Source organism: Daphnia pulex, chromosome 3 (assembly GCF_021134715.1).
Source record: "Daphnia pulex isolate KAP4 chromosome 3, ASM2113471v1".
In the NCBI taxonomy this organism is placed as follows: Eukaryota; Metazoa; Arthropoda; class Branchiopoda; order Diplostraca; family Daphniidae; genus Daphnia; species Daphnia pulex.
In genome coordinates this window covers 9,033,418-9,056,381 of record NC_060019.1, presented here as the reverse complement: position 1 = coordinate 9,056,381, position 22,964 = coordinate 9,033,418, and the positions used below count along the sequence as shown (strand labels likewise).

Here is a 22,964-nt window from a genome sequence, read left to right as displayed (position 1 = left end):
AACGTCAAATTGGATTAACATTCAATCAGTCGGGCGTAATGGGTTTGGGATGGCGTGACGAATTTCAGCCGAATGGAAGCAACCAAGCGCCCTATCCTCCTCTATTCATGTCAAGTCATCCATTTCTACAGTCCAGCAGAAAGGAGAAGGGAATAGTCTCGCGTACAACGAACGTGGGGCTCATCTATCAGTATTAATCTCCTTAGTTGGACACTAGCCTCGATTCTTGATGAGATTACCGAATTCAGGGCACCGAGGATGGACTTGATCGCTCCCGTGCCGGCCATTGTTTTTTCCAAACATCTTTCTTCCGCTCCTTTTTTTATCAGTTGGTTTTCCATCACTTGAATGTCCCATCACTTAAACCACCAATGCGGTGGACCGGGTTGGTCGTCGCATTAATCTCATGTCGACCTCTGATGTTTGATTCCGTAAAAAGTGCCAAGACTCCACATGCGTGCTGGCATCTAGCGACCAATAATAGCAGCTAACAGATTTGATTTCAGGATCCTATCGATCGGCGGCCGGGTTGCTGGCTCTTCTCTTCCGAGGCGGTGGTTGGGGAGAGCACACACAGCTTCCTCAAAAGAAACAAGACGTTATTTACTTTTGTTGGCTACGCTTACGTGAGACCCAGTGGAGTTTTAACTGCTGATCCAGGCCGGCTGAGAAGTAGAACCGAGAAAGAAATCCTGAATTATTGTCCGTCATAACAGAGGGATTGCTTTAGTTGCAGTGTCGAGACCAACTGCTGATGACGATGCACGTCGCCGGATTGATCCTTGCACGGGGAGGCAGCAAAGGAATCCCGCTCAAGAACTTGGCCTTACTCAAAGGCACGCCGCTTCTTCTCTGGGCGCTCAGGACCATGTCACAATGCAAAGGTAAATTACTACTGTCGCTACTATGTAATTCGATTTTAGTTTGTATGGCCGCAACCCCACAATTTTCTCTTCCAATGTTGAGGGTAACATTCTCCTTCCCGGCCGACATACGTGCAAGAATGAGATAGGTGTTTCTTTCTCCTTCTCGCAGCGCTTCAATTGAATTTGGATTGGCATTTTTTCATTGGATATTTGAGTAGGAAGGTTTTTTCATCATGTGTGTGTGTGTGTACAAGGAAAGCGAGATAGACGTCTAGCTGTATGCTCATTTGTGCGTGTCTAAAAGGGATGCCGAATGCAGTCATTCAGAAGGAGACGATCCGAATTCTGCGCCAACTGAGGCTGTTGGTGGTAGTCAGACTGGAATATAGGAGCGTTTTTCGTCTTCGTCGTCGTGGGGGGGAGAGAAAAGGCAACGGAGCGTGCTTGGCTCCAATACTACGCCCTGCCGCTCCTGTATAATAATAATATAGCTCCTAACCTTTTCTTTTCTTCTTCCTTTTTACAATAAATATATATATATGATTGGATGGTGGTGGTAGTAGTAGTTTTGTGTGCGTTACCAGGAGGATTGGAACGCCAGCGCAATTTTTTTTTTCTCTCTTCTCACCCGGCGCATTGCACGCAGCGCCTTCAATATGTGTGTAGATCCCAAAAGAATTTAGAAACTTTTTCCTCGCTGGTCCCTTGTGAGTCGAGTGATGAACGCCCCCAAGTTGTGATGTAAGGCGCGTTGCCAATGGATCGATTCAACTTGCAGACTCGGAGATTTGAATGTTCTGCCCAGCAGGTTTGACTTCCATTTGGGTGTCGTCCGACCACCCAGACATTCTTCAATTGGCCCTTGAAAACGGAGCCCAGGTCCATCGCCGGTCAGCCGAGACGTCGTCAGATGGAGCCACTTCACTGGAGGCCATCAACGAGTTCTTGGCCAGTCATCCGGGTATGATATTTACTGTAATAATAACGATGGGTACATCAGTGGTCTCGTCCAACAAAAAAGGCGTGCACAGTGTAACGATCGTCGTCGTCGTCGTCGTTGTCGTTCATCATCAACCTCGCAACAATGATTTGCTGTGCCGCTGATGCTCTTCTTTTCTCTCTCTCCCCCGGCCTTTTTTTTTCGGTGCCCACATACACACAGAAGTCGACGTGGTGGCATTGATTCAGTGCACGTCGCCTTTCGTCCGCGTTGCGCATTTGAACGAAGCCATCGCTAAAATGACGGCCGGATGCTGTGACTCGGTCTTCTCCGTCACGCGCTCTCACTCGCTGCGCTGGATGCAACTTGCAGAACCAAAAATCGAAAGCAGCAGCAGCGGCAGCGGCAGCAGTGAGTCCTTCGGTTGATTTTCTTGACTTTTTCTTTCAACAGTTGTGCCCAATTGCTGCAGCAGTTTCCCCATGTCCTGAATTACTGATGCGCACGTTGCCGTTGCCGAGTCCATCCACAGCACACAGTCCAGTCCGGGTCCTTCCTGTTCCTAGACATGGGCATTCTACTGATGCTCTGTCTAACCTATTCCGGCCTAATACCTCCGCTGTAGCTGAATATCCTCCCTCAACATGTCTCTTTTATTTGTAGATCCTTTCATCTCCGGGTCCTTCTTCCTCTTTCGTCTCTATATAAATACGGCCAGCTCTTGATGCGCTCGACATCTTTCAGCCTCTCTTCTTCTTCTTCTTTTTTAAACTTTTCTCCCGTGTCTCCAACTTTCTCTTTCCACTTCTTTTGATGATGTGGTACTACTTTTCCTCTTCCTCCCGTTTTCTTTTTCTGCCTCCACTTTTTGGGATAAGGAGCGACGGTGGATGCGGCAGAGATCCGGGCGGTCAACTTTGATCCTCATTGTCGACCCAAGAGGCAGGACTGGAACGGCGACTTGGTGGAGAACGGCGCGTTTTACTTGAGCTCCGTTCAACTTTTGCGACAAGGACTCATTCAGGGTGGAAAGTAAGTGCCACCCGTTACTATCTTCTCCCCGGTTTCTTAATTTCTCCTCCTTTTCAAAATAAGTGAACCGATTGATTTTTGAGAAAGACACGATTACCTGCATAGAAAATTCCCATTTTTATTATTATTATTATTCATCTTTTTCTTATTGGAAATGCTCATTAGAAACTCTTGAATGATCATGTACACGTAATACGATGCAGTGGAATGGCCCTTAAAATTAGATAACACAGAGATCAAATATGTACAAATTTTTTTTAAAATATTTCATAGAAAACAAACCAACAAAACTTTGTTATTTTGTTCCTGTTGCAAGGATTTCCTTCGTAGAGATGAGCGCAGAGTGCAGCATTGATATCGACACCGGCTACGATCTGTGGCTGGCCGAGCAGCAGGCATCCTATTTCAACATTGAGCCCGGTGGTGGCGAGTACATTCAAACATTTTTTCCCGCCACTTTGTGATTTGTCATGCAATGAGATTTGATTTCCTGTAGACTGCATTTCATTTTTGGCAATAAAATGTTTCGCTTCCGCACTAGTATTCTCAAACGGTCGTCTCCAGATCCAGATCGTCGCTCTCCAAAGTGCTGGCCGATTGTCAAGAGACGGCCATTTTCTTATCGTAATGGTACAAGGACGGAACTTTGTTTATTCCATCCGATTTGGATCCGCCGCCGCCGACTATCTTGATGTTAGGACCGCCGACAACGACCGACCGATTGCTGCCGATGATCCCGTTGTCCGGTTGTTGGTAGACGTAGTCGTTGAGAGCCGCTACTGGCAGCGGCCGGAAAGATCCTCCGGCGGCACCTGGCGACGACTGCGACGGACTGGAAACGAGCCCAGCAGGATCGGTTGCGTTGTTCTGATCGTTATAACCGGGCTGTTTGAGCGGATGCTGACCGTTGCGACAGACCATGACGGACGAAACGACGACAAAGAGGGACAGCAACGTACTTCCGGCTGCAATCAAATACCAGTAGACTTTGGGGACGCTCCACGACGAGATTCGGGTGCCGGGTGGTTGATTGTTGTCGTTGTTGGATGTTGTCGGGGTCGAGTGCAAGCACTGCTGGTCTGATTCGTCGACCCCCGAAGGGCAATCGTAGACGCCGTCGCACCACAATTGAGAGTCAATGCAGGCCTTGAGTTCCGGGCACCAGGTGGAGCAAAAGAACCACGGATAGAGTTGCTGCGACGGAGGTGATGAAACGGAGCCGAGATGAGGTATCACCACTCCAGTCAGCATTGATTTGTTGTTGAAGGGGTTGAGGACGGATTGCGGTGTCAGTTCCAGCCATTTCATCGTGTACGAGCCACTTTGAATGGCGATGAATTCAATCACGACGCCTCCGCTCACGTCCTGCGACGATTGGTTGCGCCATTCGTCCTCATTCTCCAGGTCCAGGGACTTTACCGCGTCCTCGGCGTTGAACGTTGAACTGAAAATCTTGACTCCTCCTTCCGGGTTCAGAGACGGGCAAATGACGGCAAGCGGGCGACCGTCAGCCTGTCTGTCCGAATAAACGACAATTCGATTCTTGGTGGGGCAATCGATAGCAGCGCCGGATTCTTCTTCTCCATTCGATTGATTATTCATGAGGAATCCGTTGGCGGATAGGAAAAAGAAACGGTCGGCTCGGCTCGGCAAAAGGAACCAACTCTGTCGATTGCAGACGGAATTTTGTCGGCCCAGCGTCAGGCCCCGCAGCCCGTCCAGTTTGATGATTCCTCCTGGGCCCTGCAACGGCTTCAATTCTGATTGGCTGGCGCATTTCATACCGCTACTCGTTCCTGGACTTCCCCCGAGGAATTCGTAAGAGATTTCGAAAAAAAAATCGTGATAGTCGTCGGCGTGAGTCATTCCCGTCACTTGGAAGACGACTTCGACAGCGCTGCCCGTCGAGACGTAACGGAACGGCAGCTGGAGGCCGGCAGTGTCGCAGAGACAGTCCCTCTGGAGAAGGACGTTGTGTCCGGCAGTCTGCCCTGCCCATGGCCGTTCCCTCAACTGGAGGAAAGCCGTTGAGGTGGTAGTGGTCGATCCATTGCCGCCAGCCGCTGCCGGCGAGTAATCCGACCGTAAAATGTGACAGCGGCGCTGGTGGGTCAGCGGATCCAGGCGACTGTGGCACTGACTACCAGGTCGTCCCCCGAGGCGAAGGCGGGTCACTTCGACGGCCACTCGCATCGTCTCCTCTCCCTGGAACCGATAGACGCACCTAATTTTTCATAGGGAAAAAATAAAACAACAAAAGTTGGAATGAGAAAATGTCCATTTGGGTAATGAATTTCATGCTCTCCGCCGAGGCATACGTGTAAGTCGTCCGAAATGAATCGGGACAGTGTTATGCGCAGCGATTTATATTGTCTTTAACAGTAGCAGCTAAATCTCTCTATGGCGTCCGTCACCGCTTAATAGAGTGTTACACAATGGTAACCATGGGGGCGCGCGGCCTGCCTTTACATAAATCATTCAAGCAAGTTGTTGCCGCTGAAAACACAGAAGAATGGGAGGGAAAAAAACCGTGTCCAACATAAAAATGTATTCATCTCTGTCTCGCTGTATAAGATATTGTCCTCTTCTTCTTTTCATCCCCAATTCTCTTTTCAATATGAAAACGAAAAACAATTTCCCATTTCTTGGGTTATTGTATTCGCTGACTGTCAGCAGAAAGAATAAGCAAATAGAAATCGCGAGAGGACCATCTCTTTTTTCGTTGAACGATCGATGAATTCAACAAAAAACAAGTTACCCGCCAGTCTCCATTCGGTGTCACCAGGGAGAATTCAAAAGTTAAACCTCTTTTTTTTTACTGTATTGAATATACACACAAAGAAACTGGCCGACATTCATGACGAGTTGCGAAAATGGCAAAAATAGCAAAAGTCTAAATACACATCGCAAGTTGATTCCATCGCAGCGGCTGACGAGTCCCTGTGGATTGCACATGGCTCCACCCACTCATTTTGGTCGGACGAAACCAAGCGGGAAAACCAACGTCTGTTAACAGTCTGCTGGAAACACAACTTCTGGCTGTATTGTGCACCTATTTCCCCCCGGCAACCCGACGATGTAATCGATTCGGGCGGGAGGTGGAAGTATTTGTGGTGTCCAGTTTCTGTCTGAACGATTACAGTAAACCGTTGCCTCCCGCACCGCCTTGGTAGAATGTTCCCAACTTTTTAAATTAAAAAAAAATGATGAAGATGACTTCAATCCTCATACTTGGTTGCGCTACGATGCTCTATTTAGAACGTGAATGATCCTCAATCGCAACGACCTGCCAGTGGCCTACGCTGATTGCAACTTCAGTCGACGGAAATCAAAGACAGGACGGAACTGTAGGCGAATCAAGACCACAAACCCGCCTCATTGTTATGCCATAATCATCTCTGCAAAACGTCTAATTGCAATGCTACACGGTGTAATACCCGGCGGGCGACTGCTTGTAAACACCCAAATATCTGCAACATTCACGAGAGTGTTATTGCGCTAAATTATAGCGGCCCATCCAATGATGAGAAGGCGAAGTGAATATCAACCCGGCAAGGTTATATCGCGCCTCGCATGTGTACATCTAATACTCTCGTGAGTGAGAATCAAAGCACAGTCGGATGCTCTACAGTGTATGATTGATGGGATTTGGCAAGCATTGTTCGTGCCATCCATCAACATTTGCTTTAGAGACTTTATCACGAGTCTTTGCGCCCCCAGGCGTTCGGTGGCTGGCCTTTTTTTTTGTATTATTGATCGGTACTCGACTATCAGGTGATAGTTTCTTTTAATAGCGAATTCTATTTGGGTTGGCAAGTCCATGAACGGCACGAGACTATCGATTGATATTTCAGCCGCCGGGTTGATGATCGTCTAAGAACCATAGACTCACGTGGGAAAGATCATCTAGTGAACCGTAATAAACTAATAATATAATTAGAGCAAGGCAATAAGAGAAAAAAGCGAGAGGAAACGACACAGGAATTTGAGTGGACCCCAAAAATAGCTGTAGGCTGTCATACGTGACAAGGAAAACAAATGTCGACAATATAAGATACACGATCGCGTAAACACGGGCCCTGTTTTCTCGGTCAATTATAAGGAATCGGATGTTTAAGGTCGGCCAAATGTCAGGCGCTGGTCTCCTAATCTAAAAAGTCTCTGGGTACGTGGATGTAACACCACACACACACACATACGCAGGCGAGGCGGGCAACATTTCCCGTCGGCCGTTTAATTCGGTCGGCGACGGTAATAGGATGCCATGAAACATGAACTATACACTCGCTGTATATTGTAACTTGGTACAGCAGCAGCAGCCGGAGCAGCTCGGGTGGGCGCCCTTCCTATTATTCTTTGCTCGACGCTTATCGGGGTAGTAGAAATAGGACGACGCCTATAAATATATGGGGGGGGGGGGGCGCCATCTCATCTTCTTTCGCCAGGACGGGCGTTTGTCGCACAGCAGATGCACCGCTGATGAAATATTGAACCATCATCAAGAAAAAAAGGGAAAAAATGGGAAGAGCCAGCTGGTGATGCGCACACACAAACACACGTCACGCGCACTTCTTCTTCTTTTCTCGTGACATCATCATCATCATCCATTTCTTTTAGTTTCTTCTTCTTCTTTTTAAGCAATAAGGCCTCGCTTCCAATTTCCAACCCTGCTCTGGCTTATAGAGCGACTGATATTAAATATTCCAACCTGCCCGTTTCCCCCTGGCGCAATCAGCTCCTGCACCTTTGAGATTCCGTCATTCGGGCGGCATCTCATTAAACGGGCGACATCGGGTACAGGTGCGATCGTAACATTCCCTCGTGCACCTGCGACGCTACTTTCCTATCGCTTTTGAATCGTGTCCTTATTGTGGACGCCCATTATTTTCCGCCAGACGGGGGCGCACATAGAAAGTTAAGTTACCAATTTTGCTACAGGCGACTAGACAAGAGGATCCTAATGGCACAAGAAATTTCTCTCGCAAATTGGTTGGTTTGTTCTCTATATCTCCGTCACTCGGTGAGGTGTTGCTTCTCGTTTAAAATAATTGACCCGCGGCTCGTTCTTTTATGCGGTCAACGACGCGCATTGGCTGCTGCGGGGATTGAACGGCATTTCTTCCCATCCATTGAGAGCGAAAAAGTGCGGAAGAAAAGAAACGTCCAATAAATAAAAAAGGGGGAAAAAAGAGCGAAAGTTTGCGGCGAGTTATTCTTTTGGGACCCAGAAACAACAATCGACTATTCAAACTCTCATCGCTCTCGATGCTCCTTTTGTTCCATTGTGTCGATTCTCCTCTCCATTCAATAATAAACGAAGTCTATACAATCAAAATGCGGCGGCGCTGGTAAAAAATGCGCAATCGAAAGGAAAAAAAAGGGGGAATTGAAAAATATCGAAGAAAAGGCAACTGATGAACTGTTGATGCCATTGTCATGTAAACATTTTTTGGGAAGTTTCTACATTTGAACCGCGAAGCTTTTCTTTGCCCCCACAAACATGAAAGGAGCGGGATTGACTACGGGTGGGAACTATTACTATTACATTTGTGTATCGAGATTATTTCTTACTTGAGGTGACGGGCTCCACCGCGCCCGAATAAAAAGACGTTCTGAGGAGATTTGACGCTTCCGCGCAGCTCCATTCCCGGCTGGTTTCCCTGAACACTTAGCAGTCGGTTGCAATCGGCTGCTGCTAAAGGCTTCGTCTTGTCCTTATTGATCGTCCAGCCATCAACTTCCGCCAAAGGCTGGCCGTCTTGACTCTGGCGAAAAAACTCGTAGGCCAGAACGTACTTCCAGGCCGAGAAAGCCGTGCCTTCCGGAAGATATTGCTGAACACTCAGCGTCGATCCTTGCGACACGAAACTTTCGCCCACCAGACACGGCGGAGGAGGAACGAAATGATCCCGCGAATTCGATTGCAGCACAGACAATTGCCTTTCACACAGCGGGGGCGGTTTCGTATCCCGGCAAAAGAGCCGGATTGTTCCGTTGGCAACGGCGGATGAAGTTGGATCCCATCCGAATCCGTCGCCTTCGGCTATCCTCAGGGCATTGCGGCACTGCTGTTGTTGTTGCTGCTGCTGCTGCTGCTGACGTTTCTTCTCCTTTTCAAAATGATATTTGGCGAAATAGATCCAAACTCGCTCGTCCGGTCGCCCCACAAACCGGAAATGACAGGTGGTCCGTAGGGGCCACGTCTGGACGGGCGAACTGAGTTGCCCCCGGGATAATCCGCTACTCGTCACGTTCCACTGGCACTTGTTGTTACTCGTTCCCGTGATGATTGTGCGGCTGCTGCTGCTGCTGCCACCACTCGAACTGATAATCGTACTATCAGCGGCACTGCTGGCCGTCGTCGACGTCGCCGCCGGCAGTTGAAATGGAAGCGATTCAACCGACACAATCCGCACTTTGAGTTCGAAACCTTCGATGGCCGTCGAAGCGGCGTAAATCGTGTCCAGCGCCGAGCTGCGAAACTCGACCGTGACGTCGGCCGAACTGGACACGACCTCGGGCAAAGGGCCGTCACAAAAACGAGTCAAAACGGGCGCCTGAGTGCTCGACCCGTCGTAAATGGTAATGTAATCTCCGCTGGCCTCACATTCGGCCATGGACCTGCTGGCCCGTTGCTGTTGTCCACTGGCATCTCTGGTCGGCTGGTCCCAATCTCTCAAATTGATTTTTCGCCCGTCGTTTTGCCACAAGACAATGACGTAACGACGGGTCCTGCTTCCGGAAGGAGCAGACGACGACGGTCGATGCGAAATCTTGTAGACACACTGAGCATTGCGTGGGTAGATGCCTGGATATCCAGGTGATTGGACACGACATTGCTGTTCTTCTTGTTGCTGCTGCGAGGTCTTATTGGTCGAAGAATTGCTGCTGCTGCCACATTGGCGGAATGCCCTGGAACAGACAGTTCCAGCCACTGGTTCCCCCAGCAGATGAGCACTACTGGATTTCATCTTCGATCCGTACCTAGAAGAGAAAATAATGAAAATCAAATTGTATAGTACACCTTTCATTTCCGTCGAGTTGCATGTACTACGTATAATACGATGTTTATGTGATGCGGACTGCCGGGAACTCTTGCATATAATATACTGAATAATATAAACGCAACTGAAACATTTCAAGGGCTTCCGCATTTCTTTTGTATGGACGAGAGAGTCGATGGCCTGTGATTTATCATCTTTGTGCGGGGGTTCGGATATGCGTCACTCGACTGAACTTGAAAATCAACCGAGTATGCATGAATATAAATTTACTTGTCCAATAATGGAGGCAGCAGCAGCAGCAGCTTCATAGAGAGCAGCCAATATTTTGAGAGAGACTGTGTCTATTCGATTGATAAAAAAATCTCTTAGACATGCGCTCGATGCATCAAAGGTCAGCAGGATCAAAAGAATCTTATTCTTGAAATGGTCCGCAGTGTAATGCTGAATCAATAATCGGATAACAATAGGAGAAGAAGAAGCCCGTCTTTTGTTGTCGACCCTACAAGTACCAAGTGTGACGCCAGTAGCAGCAGGTTATCGAGTTCGCAGTGTGACGGGCTCTCTCTCCTCAGACAAGGTCCACAACTTGGATGAAAAGACACGGACATATCACTTTCATTTTCATGTTGGCGTTTTTCCAATTTTCCAAGACGTCAATAACACTCGTCGATTTATTATTCCTCGTCGACAGCGTATTTTACTACTCCAGTCTGCACACTTCCTTCTAACTCATTTCGAAATGAATTCAGGCAAAAATGGGCTTCTCTAGAGCTCTTTTGCCATGAGCAACATCGGGAAATTAATTATTCAGCTACCATGTTTGACCTTTATTCGATATTTTCTGGAAACGCAAAGCTTAGCCAGTTTTAAAAAGAGAGGAAAAAAAGGGACCGGTATACATTATCAAGGAAAGCTGGTGCAGAGAACGATGAAGGAACACGCTTTTCCTTCTAACCCCCCCCCCCCTCCTGTAACCACAGCCATCCTCATAATGGATAAGAAACTTTCCTCCTGTCGGATATACATCGTCGACCGGGATGAGTAATAGAGACAAAGGTTATTATTACAATAGATATACGAGATACAGTTTGTATATGTCTTTAACATCCGCCTCCTGCGATACTAATAATGCCGTCATTATTACTGCAGAAGCTGCTGCTAGTGGAGGCCCAGGCAGAGTAGAACGGCAACTGTAATAATTTCACGAACGTCTCTAATTCCGTTTCCTACTTCTTAGTCTGTTCTCCCATGTCTAGGACATCTATAAATGCAAAAGAAGAAGCTGGAGGATGCGCTCGATATTGGGAGGATCACAGAGTTCTATTCAAGGTATAGAGCGGGAGGGGGGAGGGAAACGCTCAGACAGACTAATAAGCCACTAGCGGCTCCCGCGTTTGTCTTCTGCTGCCGTCTGAATGTCGCCATCGCTGTACAAGAAAGATTATGACATTATCCGTGCAGCGCACAGCTCACTGGGTATATATGTTATACATGCACACACAGCACTTCATTTATGCAAATTCCTACAATAAATTATCCTGCACAGAGTTTGGCCGTCTCATTTCCTCCACGTCGAAATGATCTTCCTATTAAAAAGCCTTCAGAGTTATTTCGGTAGAGCGCGGGCAAAAAAGAAAATAGCGATTCGCCTTCCGGCCTGAATGGATTGAATCTATACACTTTATCGATCGGGCATCGTCAGTGCGATCTTGTAATGAACGACGAGTCCTGCGTGAAGATCGACCCCATCCGCTCGAAAGGGGGAAATTCAAAGAAGAATAACAAAGTTTCCATGTGTGTAATATATTCCTGGATGGATGGAATATGAATATAAGACGAGACTAGACGAAAGAGAGGGGAGAAGATGATGGATGCACTCTCATGGCAACCGGTGATGAGAGCGAGAGGTAGCATTATTCACGCGCGGATCACAACAGACCTCAAGCCAAAAGCAACAAAAATGTCTTGGGTCTGAGGGACAAGTTGTCACGACACACAGTCGACGTTCAGACATGCAAACAGTCGACAGACATTCGTGCATTTCCAATAGGAAATGTCGCCTACGTATATGCTCTTGAATAATAACAACGTCACGCTCCTCTCATCTCCAGTCTGTGCGCCAAAGATTTCTAGACTTTCATTCTTCCGTTTCGCAGAAGGTGGTGACACGTCTTGATAATGGAAAATCACAGGAAAATTCCACTGTCCTAGTTATGAGATTCCTTTCTAACATATTTCTCGTTTCCTGCAAGAATTCGAAATCACGAGAAATATGTATTGCTATTCTCCCATGTTGCCGACTAAGATTGTGGCCCTGGAGGGCTAATGAATATTAGCTTTAAGCGAGAAAATAAATCAATGGATTAACCCATTTTCGCCGCGTCGAGCCTTGATTAAAGATTGATGTCGTTCGGGGTCGCCCCCAAAGAATAACGGCCCCCAGTCTGTATCGTTCATCGTAGTCTATTGTTCGCCCTGCTGGTTATTTTCATCTGCTTTAAAAAATCTCTCTAGAACAATCCCGCTCTCTCAAGTTGTTGTTGTTGTTGACAAGTGCTGTTGTGTGTGTGTGCCAAGGAACTCTATCGTAATCAGCACAAGTGTCGCCCGATGAAATTTTCAAGGATTATCGTTCAACGCAGATGACCTAGTTAGTGCACGTGTGTGATTGATGGGCGTGCACTGATGCACACGGCACCACATTGACTTTCAGAAAGGCAAACTTAACATTTTCAATTTTTTTTTTATTATTATTATTTTTTTTTTCGCCGACGGCAGCTCAACTTTTAGTCGCGTACGTGATAGTAAAAAAAAAAAGTTGTCCTTTTGCCCTTTAGCCATCCCGCCCGGCTGCTGTCTATACCCCGCCGAAGGAGATTTGTCCAACTCTTTACTCTCGTTGGCGGCGTTCAAACTTCCCGGTTTGTTTTGTTTTTTTCTCGCCACACCCTTATAAAAGTCAGAGAGGAAAGATGACGTCAAAATCAAAATGACAATCATTTTCCCTATTCAAATCTTGTCGGTTGCGCCAGTTGTTGGAAAACATTTAACAAGCAGCGAAATCGATAGTCCCTCATCATCGCCAAAGTTAAAATTGGGAGACAAAAACAGATACAAAGAGACCAAATAATAATTGACGTATTGCGACAAGAAGCTAAGATATATGTGCTGTGGAGATCTCAAGAGCCCGTCAGAGCCTGGCCGTCAATCATTCGACGGATGGCAAGGATGTTTTGGCTTTCCGATTTCCTTCCTTCCTTTTTCTTCCTTGTCGACATGTGACGATGGCACACACAGTTTCTCGTCGACTCGGAAAAACTTGGTCTCGGCGCGATCGATCCGGCAACCTAATACGTCCGATCCACTAAGCGCAACCGACACTTGTGTGTACGTAGCATCAAATGTAAATCCTAGACTCTCAGAGTGGTACTACTGATTAGACGTTTTTTCCTCCTCCTTCTAGACGGGCAAAAACGTTCCTCTGGCAGTGGCTCGTATATTATGTCCCTATAACTTTTGAATGAATGCGAGTTGGCGTCGAATAAAAGTCGGACGTCAGCCAATTTCTACCCTCCTACACGTCTGACGACGCCTATAGTAGGCCAAAAAGAAAAAAAAAGATAGAAAGTAAGTCGGTTCCTATTTCGGGCTGCTCCTAGGAAAAATCTATATTCTATATCTCCTGTTTTTACAGTCTGGCTGGCATTTTTGTATTTGGTCTCTTCTCGATAATTGTATAGTGTTGCTACAGTTTTGCCGCCTAACAACGTCTTCCTGGGGTTTAAAAATATTTTCCGGCAAAACGTGGGTGGGGTCTTTCTATCATACAAGAATTATTATAGGGAGACGGCCGATAGATGGAAGGGAGAAAAGGGATTCATCCCGGGAACAAGCTAAAGCAATCCCCTTTTTACAGATTGTTGTGGTGGTGGAGACTTTGTCTGTTGCGTAAAAGATACCGCGGATGTGATTGGAAAAAAAATAAAGGTCAATATTAGAATTGGATTTCATTCCACGTCGTAATGTCCTAATAGATCAAACACGAACGGGATAGTTATTATTGCCAATGTTGACATTTGGAGAAACGAAAGCGGATTGTGTGTGGCCGGAAGAACAAACTGGAAAATTGAAACAGTGAATCAACAACACACACATCCTCACGTAACGTCGGACGGCCGTTGATGAGCAAGGAGCCAAAAGGAAAATAATGAAATTAGAAATCGCCTAGAACGATGCCGCGCTGCGCTTCGTCGCCCGGATGATGTGGCGTCAAATCCTCGAGGGAAATTACAGACATCCCTGATATTATTCGGATACAAATGGATATGATGAAATCCCTCGCACTAGCTGTCCCTACTGATGACGTCACTCTACTGATGTTCTCTCGTTGGCTAGACACACTTGAAACACCTCGATCTGAATAGACGTGATGTTACATTCTATTACTATTACGGCGTTCAATCCCAATTGGCTCCCAACAGAGATTGGAGTGGATTAGACTTCCAGTTCACTATCCTCTTTCACAGGAGCCCCAGTGATCCTTCTCTGTCCGTTAACATTAGACTGTAGAGGTGTATACTACCTTTAAGTGTACCTCTATACTCTTTTATTATTCGGCCGTCCAACCCCGTCTAGCTCGACGTAATCACAAAGAAAGCTTTCCCTTCTTGTCGCCTGATTCAATTAGTTGAATGGATTCATCCTACCCCCCTTACCAACACTATGCACAGAGTTGCCAAAAGGAGAATATTACAGTACCCCCACCCCTTTACCCTCCTCCACCCATAATATGCAGACAACAAGACCCGGCGTCATTAATATTCTTTAGGTGCGCGGCGGCAAAGTTCTATTTATAGACGGATCCGACCAACAACAAACACAGGAATTGACGTAATCAAAAAGGACAGCGGCACCTAGTGGCTTTGAATTGCAAAAGGCCATAAAATCGATAATTGAATTGGGCGGGCACAGTCGTGAGCGGAGCGGAGCTCTTCTCTCATTGATCTAAATTTGGAGCGGATAAATCCAATTTGTCGGCAACGATTCATTCAACAAGCCAAATAAAAATTTAAATTTGTCTCTCTCCCGTCTGTCTCATGTCTGATTCATTGGTTACATTCGTAATTGAATCCACCACGTGGAGAAATCTACTGGATGAGCAATGGCGGGGGCGAAACTCTTTTGCATACATTGAAATGGCGGAACGCGGATTATAAAACCTCCCATCCCATAAACAATGCTTGGCGATGTCAACATGGAACGCCATGTGTAAAAGACAAACTAATATTATCTAATTAACAAGTTACCTAATCTAACGAAGCACATCACTGCCATGACAACCCCCGTCTGTGTACATGACTTTCGCCCCCGTAAGCAATTGCGCATCAATAGGTGCCCAGCATGTTAAACCTCGTGCATCCGAGCACCATCTTATTTAGCACTGATATCGATATACCAAGTTGAGACTTACCGGACAATGGCGGATGCTCGAGGTAGGGCCTTGTAGGTGAGATCCAGGATGGGATGAAGTTGTTGAGCCGAGAGTGACGACGGTAAAGTGTCACCGACCATCAGCAGAGATTTGCTCTTTTGCAGCAAACTCTGCGGAATCGTTTGCAAATGGAGGACGAACGTGACGGATGTTGATTCCGCGTAATAGAACCGTGGTGTGATGGAAGCCCCGCACCACGCGCCCGGGACTATTTGCTTGTTGTTTCCAGTGTTGTTGTTGTTGCCACTAGCAGCACTGAGCTTGGCCAATGCCGGCTGCCCGGCAGCGCCTTCCAAGATCTGCATGCATCCATCCGGGCAACGTCCGTTCACTTCACCGGCACTCTGACTGTGTTGGACCACATACTGACCGATCGTCGCCGTGTCCAGCCGAACCTGGGTTCATTTGCATAAAACACATGAATAAGTTACACGAGATAAAAGTGCATGTTGATGGAGAATCCATTAGGAAACTACGAGGCTAAATATTTTAGCAGCTGATGTAGGTAAAGAAACTTTACCTTCACGACGAAAGAATCGATCGACACACACTGGACTATGGACGCGAGTGAAATATTAGTTGTCTAATAATGCAGAGCAACAAAAGATTTGGGCGCCATTGTCTGCCACGCTGCTGACGATTGGATGAAAAACAATGTCGTCGTCGCCATTGGCGTCTGTTCTCATCTTATTTCCACTGTACTGCTGCTCGGGGTATATTCACTCTTTTGAAATCCTTTCATCCACTCACTCACTTGTCTGATAATCTTCATTCAGCTCGACGTTAACAAGAACCTACCCTGTGCTCTGCCATGGCCAACGTTGAATTCTTTTCAACCGGATTATCCGCCAAGTCTTTTCTAGCCGTAACTGCTTCATTCCTGCCCGTTCAATGTTGCCTCCCTCGTCAATTGTTGATAACGACGGTTCGCTGCGTCTTCTCAACAAGAAAACAATGGCTTATTTCGACTACACAGCTCGTGTAGAGAGACAGACACTCGAAAATGTTCTCGACTCCATCGACGCCGAAACTTTTGGGATCTCCCAACTCTGACGACTCGACGACGACGACTGCCTTTTCATCTGCTGCCATGCTGCCAAGTTTGAAGAGGGAGGGTAAGGTAAATCCACCGAGCCGAAATTTTGTTCTTTTGATAAAACTTATTTTCGAGAGTGATATTTATTTCGGGGGGGGGGGGGCGTGTTTAATAATAATACGAGTACTGGATCATTATTATTTTGTTCTGTGACAGCCATTTATTCCCGAAAGAAAAAGTTTTCGTTTCCAAATTAAATTGCTCATCTCTGATTGGTCAATAAAATAAATCCATGATGGCCGCCAATTCGAACCCCAAAAAAGGAAAAATGGCGGGTCTTTTGAAAAAAGAAGGGGAGAAATGGCATTTCGTGCGGAATTGAATGAATAGAGCGATCTCTATTGTGTGTCAACGATGAATAGGCTCACTAACGAAGAAGGAAATCCAAAAAATGAGCTGAATTACCTGGAGTAGTTGTGACGGGTCCTGCGGTGTGGCTGTGGTGAATGTCAAATAGCAGAGGAATGGCATCTGATTGAGTTTGGGCCAAGCCACGAGGAGTCTGTAGCTCTCGCCAGTCCCGGCGTAATACGTTCGGTTGCAATCTGAGCAATATCCAATATCAATTTGGACGTTTGAAAAGAAGTCATAGACAAAGAAAGGAAAATAATAAAATCTCATCCACATTTCAAATTGGTCCGGAAGTGACAGCTTTGCGATTGCTGTTTGTTCAGTTATTCGCCCAAGACTTTGTGCGCGCTGTGTGTGCCAGGATGAGGGACGGACACACACACTCACTTTTGATCCCCCGAGTCTCCAATATATAAGACGGACAACGATGCAATAGAAAAGAGAATCGATTGCAGCAGCGACCATTCGAATCAGAAATAAAGGGAGACGTCCTCGCTCATCATTTTCTGGATTAAAACGAAGACGCACAAAAGGTCTCGTTCAAGTTCTTCCACCCCCCGTCTTCCTCCGTATAGTAGCCAACAGTCAAACAAAACACACATCAATTGATTTTGTTCTTTTCTTTTCGACCCAAATTTTCTCCGGCAGCTCTGCCATCATCATCTTTCCGGTGTTTTATTCACGACGTGCTGCTGTCAGCTGCTGTCTTCCCCTTTTTTACGTGTGTGTGTCGTTTCTATATTTGATTAAGTACCAGATTCGCGGTCTGAAAGGTTCCACACACCGACATCCATTATTGACTCTTGTTGAAGGTTTCCGGAAATCAGTGCATGGAAAAGCACTCGACACACAGCCATAGACAATACCGCATAACTTATTTGTAGCCTAAAGCATTTGGATAATGTGTTTTGACGTTGAGGAATTAGCGCGACGTCGCCAAAACAAAACAAAATAATTCTTGTAGACTTTTAGACTTGCGGAATCCATCATCTGTGATGGCCATCAGCCAACAGAGTGTCTTTTGTCGCAGGCCAGAAGAAACTTATACTATATAACATGGAATACTGTATACTCTATATACTTGATCCCGAATATAAAGAGAATCCTGGGCAACTATTTGGCGTGTGTTACAGCTATGAAACTTCGGCCGGATTCTTGAGGAAAAAGAGACAGAGGCAATCAAGTTTGGTCACTGCAGCGTGAAAATAACTCTCGTCCCGCTCTCGTCTCAACTTTTCTTTTTTGCCGATGGCTCATTTCTGATTGTATAGTTAAAGATGACTGGATGGATGTATATAAGTGTCAGACTTACGTGTACATTGAGCTGGTTCGTCCGAATTGTCGCCGCAGTCGTTGCGGCCGTCACAAAAGAGGTTGAGGTTGACGCAACGACCGGAATTGGCGCAACGAAATTGCGTCACTGGGCAGCCGCCGCCACCGCCGCCAATGGATGAAGGCAGTTGGGCGATTCCTCGCTGGAAACGGAGGATCAACAAAGCCATGATCAGGGCTCCTCCAGTGTACGTCATCTGCATCCTTGAACTTTGCCTCTGCTGCTAAGAAGAAGAAGAAGAAGAAAATGTTGATTGCCATTCGACGAGTAGATATTTCCGGTCGGATATTTGAAACAGTTTCTAGAGCAATACTTTCGCCTTAGTTGATAAGGCAACTAATAAAAATAAAAATAAAAGTGTCTAAGCAAAACGGAAATGGTGACGGAATCTGCTCCATCGGATGGAATAAGAAGGGCAGCCGGCCAAATCAACGAGCTACATACGCGCTCCGATCCTATATACACACACACAGTGGCACGGCTGAGCGTGATGATGCCTTTAGCTGCTGATGACTTCTTTAATAGGACGACCAGAACTTGGCAATCTGACACTATTCACACACTCCTATACATCTAAGAAAAGACGGCCCGATGTGTAGTAGTAGAAGCGGAGAGGAGGCTGTAGCAGAAGACAGGCATGTGATATCGATTGATTCGACATCCCAGTTATGCAGTAGCATCGATCCATCACACGACGAACCTTATTCCAATAAAACTCGCGCGCTGTGCTCGCCCACACACGCTATATCAGTCTATATAGGCCTTATAATAATGTCTAGGAGCATATAATAGCAATAACTAACGATTTACGATTCGATTGGCCTCATCACACATATCTAAAGAAATAAGTAAGAGATAGAATTCTCTGTAATATTATTATAAGACTATTTAACATGTATTTTCTTTGCTCCGGCATCAAGGCGGGGGCTGTGTGTATGTGATGGGGACCACGGTAAAAGATGTGGACTGATGATGGCCCCTCTCTGTACATAAATCATCTCCAAAAGGAAGAAAAAAGAAGGATCCGTGGCAAATAGTTGATGATGTCCTGGGTGTGTGTATGTAGAGAGTTGATGGAAATCGCACAGGGAGTCCAGGGGCTGGCTGCTACTTCAGCACGTCTCAATAGCCCTTGGTGTGCCCCACATCCGTCTAAACCTTTTGGGTATTCAATCAACACGCGTCCGCTAGTGTGTGTATGTTACACGTCCAGATGAGATAATATCAGTATATACACACACTACTCTACTGTTTGTGAGCTGTCGAGTCTCTCGAACGTGAAATGCCTGTCTAGTTGCGTATTGCACCCATCAAATTAGTCATATTAACGTCGAGTAAAAATAGAATAATCTCTATACGGTGCGGATGCTGCATTCTCGAGTCGGCGTCAATATAGCATCTATCCTTTCAATAGGTGTTGACGTTTAACGTTGTTGGTTGGAGGGGAAATATAAGAAGAAGAGATTATAAGGAAGCCACTTCTTCCGCCCGCTCATCCGCATCATCGTATAGGATAGAGCAGAGAGAGATGGATCTATAACTTTGTATAGCATATCAACAATCGGCTGATGTGTGCACTCCCCTTTTCATCCGATTGGCAGTAAATGTTTGTTCAACACTTTTTCTTCTTCTTCCGCATTGAATGGCGGAAGAAGAAAAAAGTTCTTCTTCTTCATCCGTAGAATAAACAGTTAGTCAGAGTTGACGCCGTCACGTCAACAACCTAATGGAATTTTTCTGCTCCCGTCGTATAAGCCTGTGCTGTTTCTTATTATATTGGCCCTTTTGTTATTGGAATGTCGATATATCCCCCAGAGCGTCCGTCATATCACGATGACACACAGATTCGTTTGTACTGCGCCACCCTATCCCTCGTCTGTTGTCTATATTTCTTTGCAATTATTTCGAGCATCCGCACACACACGCACTCAATTCGCCTAAATGTGTTGTGGGTGGTGTGCAGCGGGCGTGTCAACAACTGTGGAGCCTGGCCCTTTTGTGTGCGGCAGTGTAATATTGTGTGTCGACAGTCCGCAACTGATGCTGTCCAGCTCCTATTATCTTGGTCCAACTCTCTACTATTACATATACAATAAGTGCACCGAGGTATCGAATTGACGGCGGCACTGGTTGCGCAGGTTGCGGGAGCGAAAAGTCTATTCACCTTCTTTCTTTCCCATTCAGTGATGCCGGACGTTGCTGGCCAATGCACATTGGGTCCTCTGGCCTCTATTCACGAGGGGTTCACAGAACACTGACCTATTGTATTATTAACATTGTTTCCGGTGCGTCTCCGCGTGCGTTCGTCCACCGTGAACGAGCTGGTTCCTATTTCTCCGTATCATTGCGCGACTACATTCACGACCTCTACTCACATACTCTGCTGCGATTAACATTTGAAGAATGGTTGTTCTCCTTTCCACGGGTTGAATCCAGCTATATAATATCCCATTCCCGAGCAAGGATTTCACTTTCCGTTCACGCGTGAATTTTGAAATTGATTTTCACCAAAATGAAACGGGGAGAAATCCAAGTGCTGAAGGGCATGTATATACATTCTATATACCGGCTCATCAGGAATCTGTTTGGATATGGGCTGTCGTCCTGGGAGACAACGCGGAAGCTTCACTTAAATGATCTCCCCACCAACAAAATAAAAAGACGCAACAGCAGCGCACAAGTGAAATAGAGAGAAATCGCAAAATAGCCCAACTGTATCCTAATACGCTTTCGGCTGATGCTGGTACTTGAGCGCGCGGGAGAAACAAAAGGATCGATCGATGCGCAAGGGGGAAAAATAAAGAAAGAAAAAAGAAAAACGATATTTGACAGAAAATACAGATATATCTTTATATAGAGACTGTTCTTGCTGTCTCTATAGTCCCCCAGAGGCTTTTGGAACTTTATACAACACGGGGCTTCTTTTCTTATGCACCCTATATATAGGTAGTACTACCCTCGATTTATATACATACAGTTTCAAAGTGTAGATCTGTATTCAGGAGGAGAGAGAGATAGAATTATCTCGGCTGGCAAGTGAACGCAGGACGAGTCAAAGTCGACACACCACGACTCGATAAAAACAGCAGCTGAAAAGATTCACTGAATTCAAATGATTGTCAAAAGCCTCGACTCTCGATGCTCCGTTGTTATATACGGAGCACAGCTTTAGTAGTGTTGAATGCGCCCATCATCTTTTTTGGCGTTTGTTTTTTCTTCTTCTTCAGCAATTGAATCGCGGATGAAATATTGGGCGGCAAACGGCGTCTTCCACAGCATTACATCTTATTGGCCATATATTATCTCCTCAGCTCTTAGACACGCCGACTATACAGCAGGGGGTATAGGAAAAGGCCATAAACAAAATGCGGGACACAAACGTCCGGCTACTTTTTTTTTCTACCCAGCAACTTTCCTTCCATCATGTTTTTAGTATAGTAGTGAGCTCGGCAGACATGTGTAATCACTGTCTTACTCCCCACATGATGACGACTATGCTAGTAGCTACCATCATTATTTCTATTAGTCGGCCGCTCTTTATTTACGTTGGCTGATTACACGGACAGCAGTGGCGACCTCCACATTACACACGAGGTTATACATGTACTGCGTATCAAAATAATTTCGGCATCAACTTGAAATGGATTACTAATTCTAAACAGGAACGGAACGATTATATTCAAAGGTACTACTGCTGCGCTGCTATACATATTGATCGGCCGGAAGAATGTGAGTAGGCTATTAATAATTATTCAGTTTGAAATGAGAGGTATTAAAGCGGCTGTTGTCATTCGTGTATAGGAATTGAGCTTAAACAGTTTCTCGATACTACACATCCTTACATCTTTGTGCCGCCCGCTTGGATAATTCAAATGAACCCCCCGGGGGGGTTGAACTCTATATAATAATAGAAGTAGCGAACTGGTGAAATCCACGTATGTATAATATGCTACTCACCTCGGTATAAAGCCGGCAACTTGATGGTCTCCTACTAAATAATTCCCTTGCTGCTTCTGCTGCTGTTGAAATTCCACCGCGTCTCTCTGATGTTTCCGATGCAACTTCTTTTGTTTGTTTGATGAGTCTAGGGCTATTGTTATTAGTCAGTTTGAATATAGATAGCGGTTCATTGGCATCTTGGGCTGAGTCTCTAATCTCTGATACCTCTCGATTTCACGTTCTATCAAAGATCCTACTCGATCCCCCTCGAAAAAAAATCCTGGAGCATCAACAGCCTATTGTCTGTCAAATCAAAGACGACGCGGCTGGATTCCTCCGGTATTTTCTATCTGCGTGATATATTGGAGACGACGTCTCTTTGATGTCTTCAACCCGAACAACTCCCCCCAACCAAAAATAAAAGGAGCGATCCCGCTTTCCGGAGAAATGAAAGGTATAATATTGCCCACAGCGAATAATAATCCGTTAATCCTTGTTGGCTGGAACGTTATAATCCACAATCTCTATTAAAAACAGTTGCTTTTTTTCTGGCGTGAGGCCAATCGGGATGAAACACACGATATCGAAATGTGTTGGCACACTCTGCGGGAACGTGAAAAAATCGTGAAACCCTCGAGTATATAGGATCTGTGCTGGCGTCGGACGGGATGCACGAATGTCGACAGCCAGCCACGAGCTGCTGCAAGCCACGACTGAAGACAACTTGAATCGAGATGCCGCTGTATATATCGCCACAGCGATATAGGCGCTATAGGGGCGCTATACAACGTGAAGGAGTCTATCGCTCTCTGCTGTGCACGTGTCCCTTTGGTTGCTGGCCATTGGCCGTGTTATAAGTACAGGTGATTCGGCCGGAACAGCAACACATTTGATGCCATTCATTTCGCCTAT

The 22,964-nt window shown here is 46.1% G+C and overlaps 2 protein-coding genes across 3 annotated transcripts; one reads left to right on the top strand and one right to left on the bottom strand.

The window, feature by feature from the left end:
* The first annotated feature begins 34 nt into the window (after positions 1-34).
* On the top strand, positions 35-3,375 carry LOC124191399 (N-acylneuraminate cytidylyltransferase A-like). Of its 2 annotated transcripts, XM_046584594.1 has the most exons (6): positions 35-672; positions 731-884; positions 1,675-1,827; positions 2,029-2,217; positions 2,685-2,838; positions 3,155-3,375. In XM_046584594.1, the coding sequence occupies exons 2-6, from the start codon at positions 755-757 to the stop codon at positions 3,300-3,302; spliced, it is 774 nt and encodes a 257-aa protein (XP_046440550.1). In that variant the 5' UTR covers positions 35-672; positions 731-754; the 3' UTR covers positions 3,303-3,375. The 2 variants fall into 2 exon arrangements, with proteins under 2 accessions (XP_046440550.1, XP_046440551.1); XM_046584595.1 differs by having other exon boundaries at positions 35-884; positions 2,029-2,214.
* LOC124191396 lies at positions 2,937-22,746 on the bottom strand. Its single transcript, XM_046584588.1, has 6 exons — positions 22,071-22,746; positions 18,093-18,336; positions 16,835-16,974; positions 15,313-15,728; positions 8,410-9,822; positions 2,937-5,062 (listed from the first exon to the last, which is right to left on the bottom strand). The coding sequence occupies exons 2-6, from the start codon at positions 18,313-18,315 to the stop codon at positions 3,439-3,441; spliced, it is 3,816 nt and encodes a 1,271-aa protein (XP_046440544.1). The 5' UTR covers positions 18,316-18,336; positions 22,071-22,746; the 3' UTR covers positions 2,937-3,438.
* Positions 22,747-22,964: the final 218 nt, after the last annotated feature.